At 43.6% G+C, this 25571-nt stretch overlaps 1 protein-coding gene across 1 annotated transcript in view; it reads right to left on the bottom strand.

Annotated features, from left to right (window-relative positions):
* cacna1ba (calcium channel, voltage-dependent, N type, alpha 1B subunit, a) overlaps positions 1–25571 on the bottom strand; it is a 257230-nt gene that overhangs the window by 75451 nt on the left and 156208 nt on the right. The window contains exons 31-32 of the mRNA XM_065471832.1: positions 18996–19197; positions 9873–10037 (exon numbers count right to left, since the gene is read on the bottom strand). Of these exons, the coding sequence (XP_065327904.1) occupies positions 9873–10037; positions 18996–19197 (367 nt within the window). The remainder of the gene's footprint in view (positions 1–9872; positions 10038–18995; positions 19198–25571) is intronic.

Genomic DNA, 25571 nt, shown 5'->3' with positions numbered 1-25571 from the left:
GCTGATGTGATTCCCGATTGTGCTTCAGTAAAAAAAAACACAGTTATATTTGTGATGTGATGTGAATGTATTAATCACTAGTGTAAACTGTTTGGATCTGCTTGAGAAAAGAAAGATTGTTGTATTCCATAAAATACCACTTATCGCATCAGCTGATTGCGCTGCTTTGAACACCCTGCTAGATGAGGAAAATCAGTTTTTGACTCTAGCTTGTTGGGCCGGTAAACCACCTGTCACCTGAATCAAACAGGCTCTCTTCCACACTGTCCTTATTCAAAAAGTTTTTTACAAACCTGAACCTTACGGCTAACAGGTGGATTTTCCCATGTCAGTGTAGCTAGTCAGACAATGAAGAACTGGGTCTGATGCTAGTTAGCTAACAGAAACTAATTCAGTTAGCTAACTGATTCTACTAATCGCATCTATCCAACCAACTTGGCGAAATCACGTTCTGTACAAGATGCCACTAAATTAAACATGTTCTAAAAACTTTGCACACATATTTCTTAAAACAAGCTACAAAAACAGTGCTACATCTATGTTAGTTTTTAAGAGCAGGTCTCAATGGTATAAGTTAGAAAAAATTTGAAATTCACACGTAAAAATGAAAGATTCAAGGTGGGGGTAGGGTTTCATCAGGGATTACCTCCGGGTCCCTTTGTGTTTGAGATGGGACTATTATCCCTCCAAAACCCCATCCCCTTGGGACTGTGGCTACGTCCACAGTCGCAAGGAACAAGAAACCACCAAGTTTTTTAAATGGACTAACAATGAGGTGTTGCTGCGAGTAACACAAAAGTACAAAGTTGCAAAAGCGAGTGAGAATTAAAGAATTTGAAGAAAAGCTATCTGGAGCATGTACAGACTGATATCAATCTTTAATATGGCTGTCAAAATTGAGAGCAAACAAAACAACTGCTGTATAATGCCCTCCGCTATCTCTGTTTAATTGGTCACATGACTGCATCATATGACTGACATGCGTTTTAGAAAGTCTGCGTCCACACTGCAACGCGAAAGCACCGTTTTCAAATGTATGCATTTTATAGAGCGCTTTCCATGAGTGAAAACACTGTCTCAGTGTGGACGGAAGGCCAAAACGGAGAGAAAACTATGCGTTTTCAAACGAAAACGCATTAGTGTGGAAGTAGCCTGTGTCTCCTCCCAGACCACCAAAAACAAAACACAAATTTGCAAAAAAAAGTTTTAAACAAAAATTAAAAAACAGAATAGAATGTACAACTGCAGCAAAGAGTAAAACACTAGATTGTTAAACATTCTCTTCTGTACAGAAACAGTACTGTACAGTTCAGAAAAAGCATTAGCCAAGGTTACAATCTTCTTATGGCCTCTGACAGTGGACAGTGGTCTGTGTTATTTTTTTGTAAATGGAGAGTCCTCTTCACACACTAAGGTTAATTATGGTGTTCAACAGGGTTCAGTGCTAGGATCAGTTCTTTTTACCTTAAGCTGGGCATACACTGTGCGGTTTTTTCAGTCGCGTTATTCAGTTCCTGCTCAAACTGTACGATTGACTCTCAGGGGTTAGAAGTTCGTAGAGCACAATGCAGGGTCTCACACTATATGGCCCGATGCTCTGATGCGGCCTGAGGGCTCACACTTGCGTGTGTCTCTAACATGAAAGTTATAACACAAAATCTGTCTCTCGCTCTCCCTCTCTGTCTTTCACTCACACATAGACACACCCACCACCACCAACAACGTTGCTAAATTGCTAATGAAAACTAGAAAATCCATTTTCTGAAGAAACTGCAGTGTGATTGCTGATAGCTGAATGTTTTGAGCTGAAATGAAATGCTGAATTTAAGTAAAAAATGTTTAATGAGATGAAAAATCCAGAATTTTTCACCTGAAAACAAAAGTGCAGAACTGCTAAAAGCTGATGTTAACACAGAAGAAGTATGAAAGTAGTTTTGAGTCAGAAAGCATCTGAATGAATATTAAAAGTTCATATTCTTTTAATCACCAAATCACTGAAATGTGGGAGAATTCACTACAGAAAGATCAATGCTGTAAGTTTTAATGATCCAGTCAGAAAGGATGATTCTTAAAGTCATCAACTGACTCCAAATGCCCAGAGCTGAACCACCTATCTGCTAAAAACAAATCCACCAATCAAACAGAAGCCTGAATTTCATGGGCCAATCAGAATGCTTGATCCAGTTGTCCAGGACTAACTACTGATATACTACTACTCTGTGGCAAAACCCTGTCAAATCTGCCTCGGTGCACCTGTTGAACAATTGCTTCTAAATCCAAGACCCTAACTCCCATCAAAATCATTTTCAAAAGGTGAATATCCCGAGGACTTGTTCTACACAACGAATAGTTATGTCTATAACTTCTGTTCCCTGAAGGAGAGGAACGAGGTACAACACATAAGTATGGGATATCACGCCCTCGCGTGTCCTGGCTGAAGAAATCTTTATTCACGCCTTTAAGGCAGATGATGCGCACGGCCCCACCTGCACATGTAGCCGCTGTCATCACAGGCATCCCTCAGTTTGATAGCCGCTCTTCACTGAGCCAAACTGCTCAGTGGGGCCACCTTGTGTTGTACCTCGTTCCTCTCCTTCAGGGAACAGAAATTATAGACATAACTATTCGCTCCCTTTCAGTCGATTCACTCAGTACAACACATAAGTATGGGACATATATACACGCCCTGCAGAGCAGCCACCAAACCGGAATCAGACCAAGACATCCTTAGTGAGCGGTAGACCCAGCAGAAAGGACAGTATGAGCCACCGAAGGGGCTGTAACGTCCAACCGATAAAACCGCACAAAAGTGTGCGGTGATGCCCAACTAGCTGCCGCACAAATATCAGCTACAGGCACCCCTTTAAAAAGAGCCCATGAGGTTGCCATCCCCAAAGTGGAATGAGCTCTCACCCCCTGGGGCAAAGCAAGACCTCTGGTGCCGTATGCCAGTGAGATAGCTTCTATAATCCAGTGGGACAGCCTCTGTTTAGACAGAGCTCTACCTCTATTTGGATTAGCGAAGCAGACAAACAGCTGGTCACATAAACGCACATTCTGAGTGCGCTCAATGTAGGTGCGTAGCACACGCACTGGACAAAGAGAACGCATCCTCCTCTGCTCCTCAGATGCAAAAGGAGGGGAGCAAAAGCTCAGCAACTCAAACTCCATTGAGCTATAAGATGCAGGCATGATCTTGTAAAAACAGGCAGCATTTGGACGCAATACGACCTTGTGGCCATCAGGAGAGAACTGTGTGCAGGAGGGATGCACAAACAGCGCATGAAGGTCACCCACTCGCGTTGCCGAAGCCAAAGCGAGAAGTAATGCAGTCTTATATGAAAGAAATTTCATATCCACAGACTCAATGGGTTCAAACAAAGGGCCTAGTCCCAAGTCCCAAGCAGGGACACTGGACTTAAGCACGGGTCTCAGCCGGCGAACCCCTTTCAGAAAACGTATGGCAAGGGGATGTGCACCTGGTGTCACCCCGTCAAAGCCAATATGACAAGCAGATATAGCTGCTAAATAAACCTTAATTGTCAAAAATGAAAGGCCCTTTTCCAGCAGCTCCTGCAGGAATGTCAAAACATCCACAATAGAGCGCTGAAATGGGAGAGTGTGGCGTTCCTGGCACCATTGCCATTGCCAATCTAAGTGTACAAGCCTCTAGTAGATGAGGCCCTAGCGCTCTGAATTGTCGCTATCACACCAGGTGGCAGACCCTTAGGAATCAAGTTTAACCTCTCAGCAGGTAAGCATGAAGGCGCGACAGATCTGGGCGCGGATGAACCACTTCTCCTCCTGCCTGAGAGAGGAGGTCCCTGCGTAGAGGAAGCTGCCAAGGACTCGCTGCTAGCAGGCTGATTATCTCTGCATACCACGACCTTGTGGGCCACCAAGGGGCCACTAGAATCAGAGAGAGGGAATGCCGACGCACTCTCTCTAGAACTGGAGATATCATTTCCACTGGGGTAAATCCATACAGGAGCACGTCTGGCCATTGGTACGCTAGCGCGTCCATGCCCAAGGGTGCATCGTGGTCGATTTTGGAGAAGAACAGGGGGCAGTGAGTATTTACCCTGGAAGCAAAAAGATCTATTTGCGCCTTATCAAATAGATCCAAAATCCGAGCCACTATTAAAGGGTGTAACCTCCATTCTCTCACCAGAGGACCCCGCCTGGAGAGAAGGTCCGGCCCCAGGTTCAGGTGGCCCGGGACACGGGTGGCTCTTAGAGACAGAAAATGAACAATGCACCATAACAGCAGAGAGCGAGACAGCTTCAACGGGTGAAGAGAGCGTGTTCCTCCCTGCCCGTTTATGTAAGACATCACTGTTGAATTGTCTGTCCTGACTAAGACATGCTGGCCCTCCAGGACTGGACGGAAATGTTTTAGAGCTAAGAACACTGCTAACAGGTCTAAGTGGTTGATGTGCAGCTCGTGCTGGGCTGCGGACCAGATCCCTTCTCACTGATGCACCCTCACACAGTGCTCCCCACCCTCTTAGGGAAGCATCTGTGGACACCACCTTGTGAAACAACACCCTCCCAATCCGAGAGCCCTGATCCAGCATCCTTCCAAGGATGGAGAGCTAGCATGCAAAACGCGGTTACCGTCAGCCTCCTCTGGAGGTGACGCGATGCACACAGGCGGTGAGAGAGAGTCCAGCGTTGAAACACTCTAATTTTTAACAGTCCAAGTGGCACTACGGCAATCATAGATGCCATCATGCCCAACAAACGTAATATCGTCTGGAAACGCAGTCTGCGTCCCAGCTGAAACTGAGCGAGGCAGCGATGAAACGCGGCCACTCTGTGCTCCGACAAACGTGCGCGGCTGGAAAGCGAGCATATTTCCAAAACGAGGAAAGAAATCTGCTGACTCGGGATTAGTGAGCTCTTTTGAAAGTTCACAGAGAACCCCAGTGTCTGAATGTGTATCAGAACCAGTGGCAGCTGTGTTTCCGCCTGCTCTCTGGAGCAAGCTACGAGAGCCCAGTCGTCTAGGTAGGCTAAGATGTGGATGCCTCTCTCTCTGAGGGGCGCTAGCGCTGCTTCGACACATTTTGCAAAGGTGCAAGGAGCGAGCGACAGCCCGAATGGTAGCACTAGGTATTCGTAGGCTACGCCCTCGAATGCGAACCTCAGAAACTGCCTGTGTTTCGGGTGTATAGCCACATGAAAATAAGCATCTGTTAGATCGATTTTTGCAAACCAATGTCCCGGGCCGACTGCATTCAAGAGCTGTCTGAGTGTTAGCATCTTGAACTTGTACATTCGTAGATACGTGTTCAAGACTCGCAGGTCGAGGATGGGACGAAGCCCTCCCCCTTTTTTCGGAACAACAAAATAACGGCTGTACCAACCTTTGTCTGTCTCCGAAGTGGGGACCACTCGTATTGCTCTTTTCTGCAATAGCGCCTTTATTTCCTCTCTGAGGACCATGGCCGCCTCGGTGCCCACAGTCGTGTTTACGACTCTCTGGAAATGAGGCGGCTTGAACCGGAACTGCAACCGGTAACCCATGACAACGGTTCGCAGCACCCACGGAGAGGGGGCGCAAGCGCACCACTGAGGGAACCTGCAGCACCGTCGGCGGGGCATTGTCGCCCCCCAGTGTGTCTGCAGGGGAATGCATCACCTGCCTGACCTGGCTCATTCTGCCCGCAGGCTGAGCATTTGTGATTGTTTGAGAATAAACAACATTCTTTATTGATTGTAACATGGGAACATGTACATTCATACATTTTGTTGGAGGCACCTTTCCTGGGGCACAACAATGAAAAACAGCAGGAACACTTGATGTGGTCACCTGAACATTTAACACACCTGAACAGGGAGTTACAACCTGAGGCATTTTGTGTGCAGGGGGTTTGTGCTTGTTCGGAAACTGCAGCGCCTTCTGGGGCTGACAACCTGAACAGAACTTAAGCGGCACCTCCTGGGCGGCAACAGAGGGGTAAAAGCAGCGTCTCCCTGCCGCTGGCCCCCTTCTCCACTCGAAACCACAGCTAGGAGGGCTGAGGCTTCTTCCTCCTGGGCGTCGGGTCCCGCTGGGGGCCCGACAGTGGGCCTTTGCTCCAGGCCGACTGGCGTGGAGCTTGGGCCGGAGGATGTGCTCCCGCTGGCGGCACACCCACTGCAGTGGTGGGTGCCTGTCTCTTGCCAGTTGGCAGAGGAGCGGTGGGCCTGTGAGAGCTAGCTGCGGGCTTGGGCTTCGCCTGACATCTGGGGATGATGTCGCGCAGAGCTTCCGTCTGCTTCTTCCTCAGATCGAATATAGCCTGAATGGCTTCAAGTGAATGTCCGAATAACCCAGCTGCAGACACTGGTGCGTCCAGATATACAGCTCTGTCCCTATCCGGGACATCAGAGAGGGTCAGCCACAGGTGCCTCTGCGCCACTACTGTTGAAGCCATCCCTCTGCCCAGGGAGAGCGCTGCACAGCGAGACGCACGGAGGATGTAATCTGTGGCGACTCTGACCTCGTTAAGAAGAGGTGCCAGTGGGCTGTCATCAGGAACCAGCGATCCGAGCTCCGCCAGGCACATCGCCTGGTACGTCTGGAGCATGGTGACGGAGCTCATGGCGCGAGCAGTGCCAGCCTTAGCCCGATAAATCTTATCCAGTTGTGAAGCAGAGAATCTGCAGTGCTTGGACGGCAGAGTTGCGGAGCCGCCGACACCATGGTTATGGGACGGGGCCAGATAAGCAGCCAGAGATGGCTCCATAGGGGGTGGGTTAGCTAAGCCAGACTCCTCGGCGCCGTCCAATTCCATGTACTGTCCATAGCTGGGCACAGTGATGCTGGTAGACAGAGGTTTGTCTCATGATGCTGTTAGTTCGCAGACAAAGTCTGGGAACTAGGGAAGGCAGTTTTTGGCCGTTGTGGGCTCTGGTGGGAGGAAAAACCCGCGAACTGCGACGGCTTCTGAGCTGGCAGAGGAGAGGGCCAGTCCACCTGCAGCTTCTCAGCAGCACCACAAAACAGGGAGAAAAGAGAGGCGTCATCATGGCCGACCGGTGCTGCAGGGGTGGCACATTGGGCCGACAATGAGCTCTCCTGCTCATCCTCCGACAAACCATGGATGTCCAGGCCGGTGTCCAATATGTCATCGTCTTCCTGGGGAGCGCTGGCAGGATTCAACCCAGGCTGAAGCCCGTCAGCGCTCCTGCATGGTTCCGGCTCCTCATCGGCTAACCCGTCAACATATTCCATGCGGTCAGCCCAGCTAATTGCGAGGACATCCACTGGATCCTCGTCTTCGGACTCGGACGAAGCCAGGGCTCCAGACTCGGAAAGGAGAGGGTCATGCCGTGCAACAGCCGAGCGTCCCAGCACTTTTTCCACAAACGTCACCCGTCTTTCCAGGGTCAAGCGCCGGAGCTGGTGACAAAACACACAGGCTTCAAGCTCCGTCAACGCTCTCCTAGCGTGGACGATCCCCAGGCAGACAGGGCAGGCATCGTGCTGGTCGCTGTCGTGCAAAGAGAAACCGCATCCCTGAGGACAGGGTCGAACAGAAGATTTCTGCTTTGCTCGCTTCGGTTTGGAGTCCATTCCAAAATGCAAAGCAAAACGCTGCACAGGAAAACTTGAAATTAGCGCTCCGCGGGCAGCCTACGCACCAACTGCGCGGTGGAGGCTAACACCAACAGGGGCAGTTAAGCTAGCAGCAGCTAGCTAGCCCAACTCAGCAGAGGTGTTCTCAGCGAGGTGAAGAGTGTAAGAACTGAAGGATGACTGTGATGACAGCGGCAATATGTGCAGGCGTGGCCGTGTGCGTGTCATCACACGTCATCTGCCTTAAAGGCGTGAATAAAGGTTTCTTCAGCCAGGACACGCGAGGGCGTGATATCCCATACTTAAGTGTTTTACCGAGTGAATCGACTGAAAGGTAACAATGTGTTCTTCATGTTCCAGCTGTCACGAATTAGAGCAAACACTGTGAACACAGCATCAGTTGAAACATAAGTTTTTAAGATTAATCTTGGCAGTGACAGACAGATCTCATTAAGCAGGCAGGTGAGCCTGGTTGCTATAGTGACCAAATGGTTTTTCTAAGTTGAATGGTGTTGAAGTAATAGGAGTACAAAAAACATACGGAAGATGGAATAGTAATAATAAAGATTTGAATAACAATACTGTGAATGCTTTTCAGCATTCACACTAAATATTGATGAGACAGCTGTGATTGAGCAGCAATGTCCATCCAACTATGTTCACAGTTGTTGTGGTCGTGATAATTTTGTAAGGCCACATCGAAAAGGCTCAGATGAGAAAGTTCTACAAGTTGTGGTTTCATCGCTTGTGTCCAGATCACACCCTGCACTGCAGTGCTGCTCCATCTTTTCACTTTCATTTCTGTGTTTGCACGTGCACAGTGTGGGAGGCTGCGGTGACACCCTCACGATGGCCGACAGGATTTCAAACAGGTTTGATTTTCTTACAACCAAACGATTGATGATCGGGAGCTGGTTGTGAGGTGTTAATCGTTTCTCGTTACCCCATGTATACTACACGATGCACGACACACGATGAAGGCGAAACTCGGGCCGATCACCACGACTAAAAAATCGATTCAAAATGGGCCAAAAATCGCACAGTGTATGCCCAGCATTATACACGCTTCCTTTATGCAGTATCATTAGAAGGCATAGCATACATTTTCACTGCTACGCAGATGATACTCAACTTTATCTATCAATGAAGTCAGATTACACACACTAATTAGTTCAACTGTAGCAATTTGTGCAGTTGTAACACTGATGAAGCACCAATGAGTTAATACACACAAGGTATTAGGCTCAATATTGGGCTATTATTAATTAACTTGATCAGAAGCCTTAGGAACGGCTTCTGGAGCCTATGGTCAATAATGAGTAAATATACACAACACAATACGCTTGTGCAGGTACCATGCATGTAAGTTTTACACCTTTTTCTGCTGATAAAGACTTCTTCCACTCCCATTCACTACTGCAGGAAAGTAACCAAATAACAAAAAGTTTCCTGTTTTTTTTTTGTTTTGTTTTTACTATTGGCTATATAAATTTGTTTTAGTTGTTTGTTTGTTTTTAATACAATGGGTCCACAGAAAAGGGCCATCTTCTGTGATTTCATAGAACTTTGTTAAATACAACTTCCGCCTGTAATTTTACACATTTATTCATTACAGTTCAAGTTCAAACTGTTGTGCTGACATTTCTTTCATTCACTACAGCAGCATTTTTATATCATGTGGGCAGACTGTGATGTACTGTTGGAACCACACTCATTTTTCTATTAACTGGGATTAAATGTAGATAAACAGCTTTACACCAACAGAAATGGGAGTTTCACCAGTCTGACCAACTCATGATCAGTCTTGTGGTAAGACTAATTATTTCCTTTGTTCTGCGATTTACAAGACATGGGAGAATAATTTAATTTTAAAAAATGTAATTGTGATTGCCTAGAGTTAAAATTAGCTTTCCACCAGTGACAACTTAAGAGGGTCATCTAAGAAGGTGCAGCAACTAGTTGGCTAACTTAATTTACTTTTTGACTAACAATTGCCTACACTTTTTTATTTGCTGTTTGTTATTTTTTTTTATTTTTGTTTATTTAGTAAAAAGAGAAGAATTTAAAAAAAAAAAAGACATGACCTGAGTGAATCAGCGAGTTTAAAGTTAGCAGCTGGAGGATTTTATTACTTTTGGCCAGAGCATCCAACTGTCCCTGCTAATGATTGCTACCAGTAGCTTCATATATAACACTAAAGACATAAAAGTCTATAAACACATGTTCATGAATTCATGATTCATGAACATGTGACCTAAAGCTAAACCACCTGTATGTGTATTTTATTATTCATATGCTTTCTTACCTTCATCATGAGTACCACGGTGTTGAGCGCAATCATGATCATGATGGAGTACTCAAACGGAGCTGACACCACAAACTTCCACATCCTGTACTGGAAGGACTGTGTGTTCTCAGGCATGTAACGTGTTAGCGGTTTGGCGTTTATGGCAAAGTCAATACATGCCCTCTGCAACAAAATAAAAATACATATCTGCTTTACTGTTTTTATCATTTGAATGGAACTTCAGTACTCTGTTTTGTATGGATAAAAGCCTGACTTTGCTAGAAATAATTAAATATTTTATTTAGGCACAAACACCACATTTTTTTCATTTTGTAACTTTGGGTAACAGTTTATTTAGGTCCCAGATGCTAAAACTGGATCATTGTTAAGTAAAATTAACCAAGAACAGATATTACAAATAATATATTACAAATAATGTATTACAAAAATATGCATATTTAGTCACAGAAGCCAGATAAGGAGAAAATACTGAACCAACAAATACATAGTGATCAGTGGCAACATTAAAGCCATACCCTTAATAATGTTTACCAAATGTTACCAAGACAATTTGACCCATCAACGCATGGACCTCTTAAGATTTTGAAAGTGTCTTATGGCTCTAAGCAGCAGATTATATTTAAGACCTTGGTCATTCCATCTGAAAATTTTAGAACATTTCTGTTAAACCATTTCCAATTTGCCTTAAAAATGTCTCAGCTTAGTCATTAGCTTTACAAAATCAAATATAGGACAGCACAGTGGTCTTCATGGGCTCCATTTTCCTCTTACAGTCCAAAGACAGGCAGTTAGTGGAGTTAGGTTAACTGGGGATAAATTGCCCATAGGTGTGAATGTGAGTGAAAATGGTTGTCTGTTTCTCTATCTACGTCCACACTAGCCCAGATAGATTTGAAAACAACGTTTTTGTCTGAAAACGCTCCGCATCCACACTAGCGTTGTCAATCGTTTTCACAGAGTTGCGCATCCACATTGAAACGGCCGAAAATGCTTACGTTCCAGTACTGCGCATGCGACCTGCCTCATTTCTGTCTGCCGCTTATTTACTTTCTGGCTATTTGAAACGTCCCGGCAAAATGTTGAGGAAAACCACCGAGTTTTTAAAATGGACTAACAATGAGGTGGAGTTGTTGCTGTGAGTAACACAAAAGTACAAAGTTGCAAAAGCGAGTGAAAATTAAAGAATTTGAAGAAAAGCTATCTGGAGCATGTACAGACTGATATTAATCTTTAATAGGGCTGTCAAAATTTAGAGCAAACAAAACAACTGCTGTATAATGCCCTCAGTTGTCTTTGTTTAATTGGTCACATAGCTGCATCATATGACTGACATGCGTCACTGTTTAGTGTGGACGTAGCCTCTGTTTAGGAGTATTTATAGTCTTGCAAATGTGTCTGCTCATGTACACTTTTTGGTTGGACTAAGGAGGAGAGGGGTTTTCACCGTCGAGCACCCATTCAGCCCTCCAACATCCTGACTGCATGTTGCAGGAAGGGGATAATGTACGCGACTGCTGAATGTTGATTAGTTGACAAGTGGGTCAAGATAGGGAGCAATACTGAAGTTCAATAGGAACAGGAGAAATACAAAAAAACCCTTCAAAGATAATTGTTCTCACTTGAGCTCTTTGTATGTTACAACCCAAAAACCGGTTGTAACACATACTTTGTATATTCCCTCCATCTGACAACAACTGTAGGCAGATGGACAGTCTCTGGAGTGCAGCTGACAGCAAGCATGCTCTCCCTGCTCATCAATCCAGCTTTAGCCTTCTGTTAGATTGGCGACCTATCCAGGGCTCACACTATGGTAGCTGGGATGGGTTCCAGCCCCCATCCCAATGCTCAAGAAAAACAGAAACATTTTTTTGAGCATGCTATTTCTTAAACAACGCTTAAACTGAAACAGACTGTTTTACAGCTGATCAAAAGTTTAGGACCACATGCCTTTAAAAGTCCAAATCTGTACACACTGTCATGACGTTCTGATGGCAAAGGCGAAAAAAACTTTCCCAGGCATTTGGAATTTCTTAAATGATCCTGAGGGTTATGGAACAACAAAGTGAAGTGGAAGACCCCCCCAAAATTTCACTAGCACTGAGCTGGAGGATCCAATTGGCTGTCCGTCAAGACACTGGACGATCCTCAACCCAAATTAAGGTCAATACTGGTGCCGACTGCAGCCCCATAACCATCAGATGGCATTTGAGACTGAAGGGCTTCAAAAACAAAAGATGTCTTCAAAAGGCCTCATCTCCTTGAAAGCCACAGAACTGACTGTTTGGACACGAGAGCCCCAAACATTGGACATTGAAAGGTGGAAGAAAGTTTTATTCTGTAATGAGAACAAATGTAACCTTGATGGTCCTGATGGTTTCCAACATTACTGGCATGACAAGCAGATGTTTTCTACACACCACAGTGGAGGGGGTGTTTTTTTCTTTAGTGGAACAATGGAGCTTCAGGAGGTACAGGGGCATCAAATGGCCGCTGACTATGTCCAGATGTTGCAGAGAGCATCCCTCATGACTGAGGGCCCTCGTCTGTGTGGTAACGACTGTGCTTTTCAACAGGACAACGCTACTGTACACAATGCCTGCAGGACAAGGGACTTCTTCCAGGAGAACAGCATCACTGTTTTGGACCATTCTGCGTGTTCCCCTGAACTAAATCCAATTGAGAACCTTTGGGGATGGATGGCAAGGGAAGTTTACAATGATGGAAAACAGATCCTGCCTTTTGTGCGGCTGTCTTCACCACTTAAAGATATGTTCCCACTCACCTCATGGAAACACTGTGCATCAAGAACACTCCAAACATTTTTGAAGCGATCAACAATAATGGTGGAGCTACTTATTACTGAGTTCATGTTTGGAACTTTCTGTTTTGGATTTCTGTTTTGGGTGGGTTTACGGGTGTGGTCTTAAACTTTTGATCTGGACTATATGTGTATGGGATACACTGGGTAAAAATAGGTACTAAACATGTCACCAATTTTCTAAATCAATATATTTCGAAATTGACATGAAATTCCCCCCGGATGTCACTAACAACCCATTTAATCCTCACATGCAAAGAAATCAAACAATAGATGGCTATAAATTGTGTTAAATAATGAGATTACATAGGGGGAAAGTATTGAACACATGTAGAAAGAAAGATGCAAAAGGGCATGAAAATCACAACATGCACTAAAATCTATCAGTAATTGGAAAGCAATCCTGCCCCTTAGTGCAAATTAATATCAGCTGGTTCAGTCCCAACTGCTGGCCTGCAAAATAGGTGTCATACAAAAAAACATCTTATGATAGACAAACCAGTAAGCATTCTCAAGACCTTTGCAACCTTATTGTTGCAAAACGGGCTGATGGCATTGGTTACAGAAGAATTTCTAAACTACTGAAGGTTCCAGTGAGCACTTTTAGACCCATAATGTGGAAGCGGAAAGAACATCATTTCACCATAAACTCGCCACAACCAGGAGTCCCCTGCAAGAATTCAGACAGAGGAGTGAAACAAATTATCAGAAGAATGTGTCCAAGAGCCAGGGACCAATACAGAAAGACCTGAAATTAGCAGGTACAATGGTTTTAATAAGTAATGCACTCAACTGCCAAGGCCTGCATGCATCCTACCAAGCATGACTACACTGCTAAAGAAAAAGCACGTTGAAGAACATGGGAGCATATAGTCTGGTCAAATGAGAACAAAATTGAACTCTTTGGATGCCATAATACACAATATGTTTTGAGGTTAAAAGGTTATCACCTCAAAAATACGTGCTAGTGCAGCATGCTGCACTAGCACGATAAATGATAAAATGTACAGAGATAAAAAAATCTTCTGCCATCTTCCAGGATGATGAAGACAAAACAAGGGTGGGTGATCCCAAACACACACCCAAGGAAACGCTCAAGTGATTTTATAGAAGGAAAATAAAGTTGATAGAATAGCCCAGCCAATTACCTGAACTGAATCTAATCTAGTCTATGAAAAGGACTGAAGCTCAGAGTTCATAGAAGGGGCCCACAAAACCTTCAGAATTGGAAGATTGTTTGTGTGGAAGAATGGGCCAAGCTCACACCTGACTAATCCATGCAACTAGTTTCTCCATACAGGAGAATTGAATTGAAGCTGTCATCTCTAACAAATAGTTGTTGTTGTTGAAAATAGTTGCCACACAACTCCACTCACATTTAACTAATAATAATCTGTATGAACAGTTCCAGTCTGGTTTTCGCCCCTCCCATAGCACTGAAACAGCACTTATAAAAATAGCCAATGATCTTCTTATGGCAGCTGACTCCGGTTTACTTTCCATTCTTATTCTCCTTGATCTGAGTGCTGCTTTCGACACTATTTCTCACTCTATTCTCCTCAGTAGGCTAGCCTCCATCGGTCTCTCCCATACTCCACTAGCCTGGTTTAAATAATACCTGTCTGATCGCACTCAGTTTATTCAACTCAAATCCTTTACTTCTCAGCCCTGTCCTCTGAGCAGTGGCGTGGCCCAGGGATCTGTCCTGGGGCCCCTTCTTTTCATCTACCTTCTTCCGCTTGGACACATTTTCTGTAAATACAATATCCAGTTTCACTGTTATGCCGATGACACCCAGCTTTATCTGTCCACTAAAACTGATTCTGCTCTTCCCCCATCCTCCCTCACCCTCTGCTTAGCCGAACTAAATTCATGGTTCTCTTCTAATTTTCTCAAACTCAATAGTAATAAATCCGAGCTCCTCTTGGTAGGCACTAAATCAACATGATCCAGAACCAACAGTTTCTCTGTTACTATCAATAACTCGCCGGTCTTCCTTTCTTCCTCTGTGAAAAGCTCGGGTGTCATCCTTGACAGTACTCTATCTTTCAATTCACACATTAATAATGTCACTCGGTCTGCATATTTTCAATTGCGCAACATTAATCGTCTCTGGATTAACTCCGGAGGCAGCCGACAGGTATCGACAGGCCAAGCGGAATGCGGCTCGGGCAGTGGCTGAAGGAAAAACTCTGGTGTGGGAGGAGTTCGGAGAGGCCATGGAAAAAGACTTTCGGACTGCCTCAAAGAGATTCTGACAAACCGTCAGGCGTCTCAGGAGGGGAAAGCGGTGCTCTACCTGCACTGTGCATAGTGCTGACGGAGCGCTGCTGACTTCGACTGAGAAAATTGTCAGGCGGTGGAAGGAATACTTCGAGGACCTCCTTAATCCCACTGACACGTCTTCCGAGGAGGAAGCAGAGTCTGGGGATGAGGGGAATGACCCGCCAATTTCCGGAGGCGAGGCCACTAAGGCAGTTAAACAACTCCTTGGTGGCAGAGTCCCTGGTGTTGATGAGGTCCGCCCCGAGTTCCTGAAGGCTCTGGACGTTGTAGGGCTGTCCTGGTTGACACCAATGTTCCCTCTAATTTTTCATGTGTCTGAGCGAACACACAAACTCCGACCGATCCCGTGGACCACTGTGAGCGACATTAGACGTGTGCACTGTGGTCACGCCAGTGTCGAATCCATCCAAGTTACATGGTTTATTAAAATAATCAAATTACAGCATTTACATTTCTGTTAGACTACTTTTAATTAAGTGCTTTAGCTCACTTACAATGAAAAATTAAAAAAAAATCTTGTTCATGACCTGTGTAGTATGTTAACACTATTGGAAGTAAAAAATAACTTGAACTCCAATTTTGAAAACACAACTTTCTTTCTTTTTTTAAAATAAAACTCTGACTTGTATTATGAGTATGAGTCTGTGGTCTGTGAGAGAGTCCTGTAACTCTCTGTCCGCAAAATACAGTATATAATGGCCAATGTTGGGCAATTAATTATATAGTTACTTCTTCAAAAAAGTTACTGAGTTTTGCAAACAACAAAGTTTTTTGCAGCTGTTTACCTAAAAATGCAGCCAAAGCGGTTTTTTAAACAAACATTTCAAACTATTTACAGAACAATCAGGTGTTCTGCATCAAATCTGATGCCACACAAATTATTTGTGCCACTCCAAAAAATAATTTCTGTCCACTATGAGATAAAGGAGAACAACAGCCTGATACCTGCAGGCCTGACAACAGGAGATGTATCACTCCTGTAACACCTGTAACATTCAGCAGTCACCTCATTGTTCTGACACACACAACAAAACTAACTACACTACACACTAACTACACAAGATTTGTGCTAAACGTTCTCAAAACAACGCCGTCACTCTTAAAACTTCCTCCCGTTTCTTAACAACTAAATGCCATGTTTTGATTGGTCGACACCCCACCCTTTCCGGGAAAGGGTGGGGTGTTTTGGTTTCGTCTTTGCTCACAGGCGAAGAGTGCTTTCGAGCGTTTTCCTTATAAAACGCCGTTTTTACCGTTTCGCCCCGCAGTAAATATAAACAACGATAGTATTCAGGAAAACCAAACATTGCATAGATTTTTTTTTATCATAACTCTGGTTTTACGTGGCCTATCAACACAATTTAAAAACTGGTTTTAAAGTCCATACTTTTTCCGTCAATTGTTCCGTCTGTCCTGCTCACACCTCCAAAGGTTGTACACGTTGTCATTAAGGTGGCTTCACTCCACATCAGCCACGCCGCTTTGCTAGCTAAAACACCGGTGTCGGCAAATATTTACTTTCATTTCAATTCAGGTTAGAATTTTTTTTGTGTGCGCAACGCAGATTTTCTCTGCGCAGAGACCGTGCCAACAGTGCGCAATTGCGCACGTGTGCAGCTTAGAGGGAACATTGGTTGACACGCCTCTACAATGTTGCGTGGAGATCAGGGGCAGTACCCCTGGACTGGCAGACCGGGGTGGTGGTCCCCATCTTTAAGAAGGGAGACCGGAGGGTGTGTTCCAACTACAGGGGGATCACACTCCTCAACCTCCCTTGGAAAGTCTATGCCAGGGTGCTGGAAAGGAGAGTTCGTCCGCTAGTCGAACCTCGGATACAGGAGGAACAATGCGGTTTTCATCCTGGTTGCGGAACACTGGACCAGCTCTTTATCCTCTCAAGGATACTTGAGGGTGCATGGGAGTTTGCCCAACCAGTCTACATGTGTTTTGTGGACTTGGAGAAGGCATTCGACCATGTCCCTCGGGGTGTCCTGTGGGAGGTGCTGCGGGAGTATGGGGTGTCTGGCCCATTGCTAAGGGCGAGTCGATCCCTATACAACCGTTGCAAGAGCTTGGTTCGCATTGCCGGCAATAAGTCGGACTCGCTCCCGGTGGGTGATGGGCTCCGCCAGGGTTGCCCTTTGTCACCGATTCTGTTCATAATTTTTATGGACAGGATTTCTAGGCGCAGGCAAGTAGCGGAGGGCTTTCACTTCGGTGGCCTCAGAATCTCATCTCTGCTTTTCGTGGATGATGTGGTTCTGTTGGCTTCATCGGGTGGAGGCCTCCAGCTCGCACTGGAGCGGTTCGCAGCCGAGTGTGAAGCAGCGGGAATGAGGATCAGCACCTCCAAATCTGAGGCCATGGTTCTCAGCCGGAAAAGGGTGAAGTGCCCACTCCGGGTCGGGGATGAGTTCCTGCCCCAAGTGGAGGAGTTCAAGTATCTCGGGGTCTTGTTTGCGAGTGATGGGAGAAGGGAGCCGGAGATTGACAGACGGATTGGTGCTGCGGCTGCAGTGATGTGGACGCTGCACCGGTCCGTCGTGGTGAAGAGGGAGCTGAGTGTAAAAGCGAAGCTCTCAATTTACCGGTCGATCTACGTCCCTACCCTCACCTATGGCCACGAGCTGTGGGTAGTGACCGAAAGAACGAGATCGCGGATACAAGGGGCGATCGTGGCTCAAGAGTTGGGAGTTCGCCTTGTAATCGGAAGGTTGCCGGTTCGAGCCCCGGCTTGGACAGTCTCGGTCGTTGTGTCCTTGGGCAAGACACTTCACCCGTTGTCCGGCAGCCTCGCCTCTGTCAGTGCGCCCCAGGGTGGCTGTGGTTACAACGTAGCTTGCCATCACCAGTGTGTGAATGTGTGTGTGAATGGGTGAATGACTGGATATGTAAAGCGCTTTGGGGTCCTTAGGGACTAGTAAAGCGCTATATAAATACAGGCCATTTACCATTACCATTTACAAGCGGCGGAAATGAGCTTCCTCAGAAGGGTGGCCGGCCTCTCCCTTAGAGATAGGGTGAGAAGTTCGGCCATCCGGGAGGGGCTCAGAGTAGAGCCGCTGCTCCTCCACATCGAAAGGAGCTATTAATATTTTTTTTATTTTTGTGGTTCAGTTTCTCATATTTGCTCAATCCATGAAGGTTTAATGAAAATAGCATTTTCTTCATTTGCATTTATTAGCGTGCACTCGAATATAGACAGCTTTAGTTATTTTTCATACTTTAGCAAGCCAATAATGTACCTGGTGAAGTTTCCAAATTGCAGATTATGATTTGTTTTTAGCTATTAGATAGAGCAGACAGATTCTGAAAGTTTAAAGCAATTTCTTGATGCATTCTCAATCATCCAGGTAAGTAAATCTCCAAAAGTTGATTCTGTTCATCTGGACCTAGCGTTTAAAGCAATTTGATTTATGAAGCTAAAGTTACACAGCAATCATTATATATGTTCAAACTTTGTAAGACAGATGAGTAGAGTAGTCTGTCTTACTCTAGTAGAGTGGCAACCTATCCTGTGTTCATCACCTCTCACTATGTCAATAGGTCCCTGGTATGCAGAAAACTCAAGAAGACCTCCCATCCCATAGTACATACTCCGACTTAGTGGTAAAACTACAAACTCCTTAATGTTGTTTTCTACACTGAAAATTTTCAGTGATGAAACATTCAGTATTCAGTAACATGAAATTCAAGAACTTAATTTACTTTCGCAATAATGCAACAAAAACATTGCAACAAAGAATATTATTAATACATTATTTTTTACTTGAGCGAATAACATTGAGCTATGGCTGTCACTAGGGAAAATCCCACAACTGTATGTAGCCATATTTGAATATTTTACATAGTAATCACAATAATACAAAACTAATATTTCTTGCCAAAAAAGAGAGCATAAACCATTGCTAAGTGTTTTTTATGCAAATCCATCCTTTTTTTAAAAAAAGAAAAAGAAAAAGAAAAAAGAGAAATCAGGTACATATTGTAATACTGAAAACTTCTGAGCTCTTTACCTCATTTTTTTCCAGGCTGCACTCAGACAAGGCCTTGTCTCCTTGTTCCTGGAAGGTGATGATGATCAGAGCAACAAAGATGTTGACAAAGAAGAAGGGGAAAACGACAAAGTAGACCACGTAGAAGATTGACATTTCTATCCGATAGCCTGGACTGGGACCCTGGTCTTCAAAGGTGGCATCCACGGAGTGCTTCAGAACACTGCAGCAAGGAAGGTACAGGAACATATCCATGCAATCACTTTAAGCTAAGCATTATAAACTATATAACTCAAGCTAGGAAACGTTGCTGTGTGTGTTTCCCAAGAGATCAAAGTGAAACAATTCTTTAGTTAAAGCAAAGTAAAATTAGCTATTAGCTAGAGCAGACTACATGATATTGGGGATTGCTGTGTGTCTTCCCCCTCTCCTCACTTTCACTATCCAATAAAGGTAAAATGCAAAAAACTAAAAAACAAACAAAAAGAAAACAAAAGCCTTCAGGTTACGAGAAATAAGCTGCATATACAGTGGGTAAAACAAATACTGAACACGTCACCAGTCTTCTGTTTATATATTTCTAAAGTTGCTGTTGACATGAGATGTTGACATGAATTACTACCAGAAGTTGGTAACAACCCATCCAGTTCACACATGCAAAGAAATCAGACACTGATATCCCTAAATTAAGTTATATATACTAATGACAAATGACACAGGGAAAAAGTAGTGAACACGCTTATTGAAACTAGTTGTACGCATTGGCTTCAAATCCTTAAGGCTCTTTTTCTTTTCCATAGATGAGATTGGATTCAGGTTAGGTAATTGACTGCACGATTCTATCAGTTTTATTTTCTTTCTCTGAAACCTGTTGAGAGTTTCCTTGAGTGTGTGTTTGGGATCATTGCCTTCCTGAAACATCCACCCTCATTTCATCCCCGTCATCCTGTTAGATGGCAGCAGATTTTTTATCAACAATGTCTTGATACACTGATACATTTTTCCATTCATCCTTCCTTCAATTAAAATAAGTGGTGCCAGTGCAGTATGATGAAAAACAGGCCTCACACCATGATGTTCCTTCCTCTAAACTTCACTCTTGGGGTTCTATATTTGAGGTGATAAGCTTTCCCTTTTAACCTCAAAACATGGTGTGTATTATGGCATCAAAAGAGTTCAATTTTGTTCTTATCTGACCAGAATATATGCTCCCAGTTTTTCACAGGCTTTTCTAAATGTTGTTCAGCTAAGTTTAATTGTGTTTCAACATGCGTTTTCTTTAGCAATGTAGTCATGCTTGGTGAGCATGCATACAGGCCTTGGCAGTTGAGGGCATTTTTTTTTCTTTTAAAACAATTATACCTGCTGATATCAGGTCATTCTTTAGCTCTCCACAAGTGGTCCATCGTTCTTGGACAACTTTTCTGATATTTTTTTTTTCACTCCTCTTTATGAAATCTTGCAGGGAACACCTGGTTGTGGCCAGTGTTGGGGAGTAACGGAATACATGTACCGCCGTTACGTATTTGAAATACAAAATATGAGTAACTGTATTCCGTTACAGTTACCGTTTAAAAAGGTGGTATTTAGAATACAGTTACTTTGCTGAAATAAAGTGATTACACGGCGGTATTTTCCTGTTTCATATGTTCGGCTATGCCCTCTCTATTTTTGGTTTCCACGCCCCAAACAAAACACGCATTAAGAGGCCTGTGTCTCAATCTCGCAGCCCATGTCACCTCTACTTGCGGCCCGCATAATGACGTGAAGAAATATTTTTAAAAATTATTCACAAAAATGATTTAATATGAAGGCAATAGGCAGAGTGTTACAGGCATAGCCCTAAAGAATGTAGCTTCATGGACAGTGTAGTCCCTGCTGCAGGGAGAATGGACTGCCATACCCGTTATGTGTCTGTGAGTGAGGGAGGGAGAAAAAGGAAAAGTACGAGCTGTCACCGAGCAGAAACGGGAGCTGGAAGCATACAAATATAATAATAACCATTGCAGCCAAAAAGAGTGCCTGACGAGCCCAGTTATAAGTAAGCTATTAAGACTCGGCTGTACACTTTTTTCGTGTTTTTCTCCGAAACAATAAGTTCCGTTGGAGCAGCCTTTCAACGCCTCTCTCTGTCTCTCACTAGCAAAGTTGACCCAGACAACAAAGTAAAGCTAGTTTTCGGCTATGAGCCCGACACGGAACCCGACGTATTAGCCAGAGGTCCCTTTACTACGGTTCGGAGCCGCGGACCTGTTTTATATACGCGCGGAATAGTTTTCTATAGGAGATCGCTGCAAAAAGTGCAGCCTTACCTAATGTCCACCTACTGTTACTCATTTCATATTAAGATTTAAAAATCTAGTCGGTATTGGTGTGGCGAGTAACCTTCAGTAAAAGTCATAATTCACACAGCAATAGTACAGTCATGTAGTTGTAAAAAGCATGATAGTATAATAGGTAATCCAAAGTATTCAGAATACGTTGCTGTCATTGAGTAACGTAACGGAATACGTTACAAAATACATTTTGGGGCATGTAATCTGTAATCTGTAGTGGAATACATTTTAAAAATAACCTTCCCAACACTGGTTGTGGCCAGTTTATGGTGAAATGTTCTTTCCACTTCCACATTACAGGCCTAAAAGTGCTCACTGGAACCTTCAGCAGTTTAGAAATTTTTCTGTAACCAATTGCACCAGCCCATTTTGCAATAAGGTTGTACAGGCCATGAGAGAGCTCACTAGTTTGTCCATCATGCGATGTTTTTTGTATGACACCTATTTATAGGCCATCAGCTGAGACTGAACGAGTTAATATTAATTTGCACTAAGTGGCAGGATTGCTTTCTAATTACTGATACATTTCAGCTTGTGTCATGACTTTTAATGCCTTTTTGCATTTCCTGTTTTTCATGTGTTCAATATTTTGTCTCTCTGTCATCTGTGGTTTGATTCTTTGCATGTGTGGACTGGATGGATTGTTACTGACATCTTTTGAGAATTTCATGTCAATAGCACATTTCGAAATATATATACTCAGAAAATTAGTGGCATGTTCAATACTTATTTTACCCACTGTAATGGACTTTGAGAAGAAGTCCTGGCCAAGCGTTATATATCGTTTTACAGAAAATTACTCACAGAACTATCTATGAAATAAAAAGCACTGGAGTTCTTTAAATTTGTTGAAGACATTTCACCTCTCATCTGTGAAACTTCTGAAACTTTCATTTCCACCATTCATTAAAAAATGGTGGAGCGTTCCAGGTATTTAAACACTAGTAAGAGTTATCCCTTAAAGAGGGTTGTTGACCCACTATTGATCAGACAGCTCATCACATGAGCCAAGGTGTGAAAAAGGGTGTGGGTCATTATTAGCAGAGATTTCAGGTAAACCATTGTGAGACGTTGCCTCACCCTATCATGTGACCTATTGAGATCACCTGATAGAAGATGTGAGTGGGCATTAAGGCACCTGGGAAGGGTTCTCAAAACTGGATTGTAGATGGCAGACAGTTGGTGTTGAAAGACTGTGATGTAACAGTGTTATAACACTGGGAAATGTATAAAAAAAATTATTTCTAGGAAAATATTTACAAAAGCTAATCCTGGTTTGTAAAGTCTTATTGACTTGCTATATTATTTTAGCATATTACTTATGTAAGCATTCCCCTTAAGTGTCAGGTCACTAATTATTGGTCCATCTGTGCTCACTCTAATCAACTCTTCACTGGCGTCTGGTATAGTTCCGGTTTATTTTAAAAATGCTGCTATTCTCCCACTTTTAAAAAAACCTCAGCTAGACCCATCTCTTTGGAGGAGCTACAGACCTATCTCTAAATTACCGTTAATTGCTAAGCTTCTAGAAAAGGTTGTGGCTAAGCAACTTATAGCGACTCTGGACAAACATAGCATTTGCGATAAGTTTCAGTCCGGCTTTCGCAGAGCTCACTCCACAGAAACAGCCCTTCTTAGGGTCTCAAGTGACATTTTGATGAATAATGATGCAGGAAAATGCTCGGTCCCACTTATGTTGGACCTAACATCGGCTTTTGACACTGTTGACCACCACATCCTCCTCGAAAGGCTTAAACATTGGGTTGGTGTATCGGGTACTGCCTTGGAGTGGTTCTCCTCATATCTACATAACCGTTCTTTTTCTGTGGTGGTCTCCGATTTTAGGTCATCCTCTACCTCCCTTACTTATGGTGTCCCTCAGGGTTCGGTTTTGGGGCCTTTACTGTTCTTAATATATCTTCTCCCAATCCAGCATATAATGGGCTCTTTTGAGGACATTTCTTATCACTGTTATGCTGATGATATTCAGTTGTACATCTCTTTTAAGCCCCAGGATTTATCTAAGCTTCAGCTTTTAAATGACTGTTTAGATTTGATCAAACGTTGGATGGCTGTAAATTTCCTCCAACTCAACGAGGGGAAAACTGAAGTCCTCATATGTGCTCCGGACAGATTTGTATCCCAGATAGTGAAAGCCCTTGGTCCTCTTTCTGTGTATGTTAAATCCTCTATCAGGAATTTAGGTGTCACTTTTGACTCGACTCTCACATTGGATGGGCATGTGAAATCTCTGGTTCGGTCTTGTTTTTATCATTTAAGAAATGTGGCTAAGCTAAGCCCGATTTTATCTCGCTCTGAACTGGAGATTGCTATACATGCATTTATTTCCTCACGCTTGGATTATTGTAATTCGCTGTTTATGTGTCTAAGCAAAGGTTCTCTGGATCGTCTGCAGGTTGTGCAAAACGCTGCAGCTAGGCTTTTGACAAAATCCTCCAAGTACTCACATGTGACGTCATTTCCCGGGTAAAACCGCAAAGGATTGTAGGTACGAGTGGCAAGCGGTACTAGCACATGCAGGCTTTCACATGAAAATAGTCACAAAGCGATAAAAAGAAACACAAAGAATCACAAGAAGCTGTTGTATTATTAACTGCAATAGCCGGTCGCATGACAGCCACGGGAAGCCGACGGGTAAAGAGATTGGTTTTTATCGGATTACGTCATGGAAGAGAAACTGTTCAAGCCATGTTTCCGATGTAACAAAGAGCCAACGGATGGCCTGAATTGCAGCTATTTGAAGACCAAATATAACGTTCCAGAACATTTCAGCTCACATTTAAGTCTGCTCCAAGCATTTCCACAAAGTCTTCTGTTGTAGTTATTACGTAATTTATCATAACATAATTGTTGATGTAGGCTACAAATAATAATAACAATAATAATAAAAATAATAATAATAAATTTTTATTTATATAGCACCTTTCAAGACAGAATCACAAAGTGCTGCACATAAGATTACAAGTCATAAAAAGATTTAAAAAAGAGAAAATAAAACAGGCAAAAAATTAACCAAAAGCAGTTTTAAAAAGGTGAGTTTTGAGTTGTTTTTTAAAAACAGCTACTGAGTCCACAGTTCTTAATGTTTGGGGGAGAGAGTTCCACAGTCTAGGGGCCACAGTGGCAAAAGCTCTATCACCCTTAGTTCTCCTCTTAGTCTGTTTTATAGCAAGTAAGCCCTGATCAGATGACCTCAAGGACCTGCTGGGAACATAGGGCTGTAGCAGATCGGAGATGTAGGCTGGTGCCAGTCCGTGCACAGCTCTGTAGGTCAAGACCAGGATCTTAAAATTGACTCTAAATTTAACAGGAAGCCAGTGTAACTGAGATAACAACGGTGTCACATGTGAGTACTTGGAGGATTTTGTCAAAAGCCTAGCTGCAGCGTTTTGCACAACCTGCAGACGATCCAGAGAACCTTTGCTTAGACACATAAACAGCGAATTACAATAATCCAAGCGTGAGGAAATAAATGCATGTATAGCAATCTCCAGTTCAGAGTGAGATAAAATCGGGCTTAGCTTAGCCACATTTCTTAAATGATAAAAACAAGACAGAACCAGAGAATTGACATGCCCATCCAATGTGAGAGTCGAGTCAAAAGTGACACCTAAATTCCTGATAGAGGATTTAACATAGAGTGAGAGAGGACCAAGGGCTTTCACTATCTGCGATAAAAATCTATCAGGGGCGCATACGAGGACTTCGGTTTTCCCCTCGTTGAGTTGGAGGAAATTTGCAGCCATCCAACATTTGATCAAATCTAAGCAATCATTCAGACGCCGAAGCTTAGATAAATCCTCGGGCTTAAAAGAAACGTACAACTGAATATCATCAGCATAACAGTGATAAGAAATGTCCTCAAAAGAGCCCATTATATGCTGGAGGGGGAGAAGATATATTAAAAACAATAAAGGCCCCAAAACCGAACCTTGAGGGACACCATAAGTAAGGGAGGTAGAGGATGACCTAAAATCGGAGACTGCCACAGAAAAGGATCGATGATGGAGATATGAGGAGAACCACTCCAAGGCAGTTCCAGATACACCAACCCAATTTTTCAGCCTTTCAATGAGGATGTGGTGGTCAACTGGTCAAATCAGCCTTATATTGATTTGAACTGAATTCGTTTCGCTATGCTGCTTTGTTCACTGTGGCTTTGCGAGCTAATATTTGTTGTGTTTTGTAGGAAAACCAGCCTACAAAATGCTGGAATGCGATCCTGGGTCATACTGAGTTT

Source organism: Pelmatolapia mariae, linkage group LG12 (assembly GCF_036321145.2).
Source record: "Pelmatolapia mariae isolate MD_Pm_ZW linkage group LG12, Pm_UMD_F_2, whole genome shotgun sequence".
Lineage (NCBI taxonomy): Eukaryota > Metazoa > Chordata > Actinopteri > Cichliformes > Cichlidae > Pelmatolapia > Pelmatolapia mariae.
Note: the sequence above shows the minus strand (reverse complement) of the source record. Positions and strands in the feature narration are given on the sequence as shown.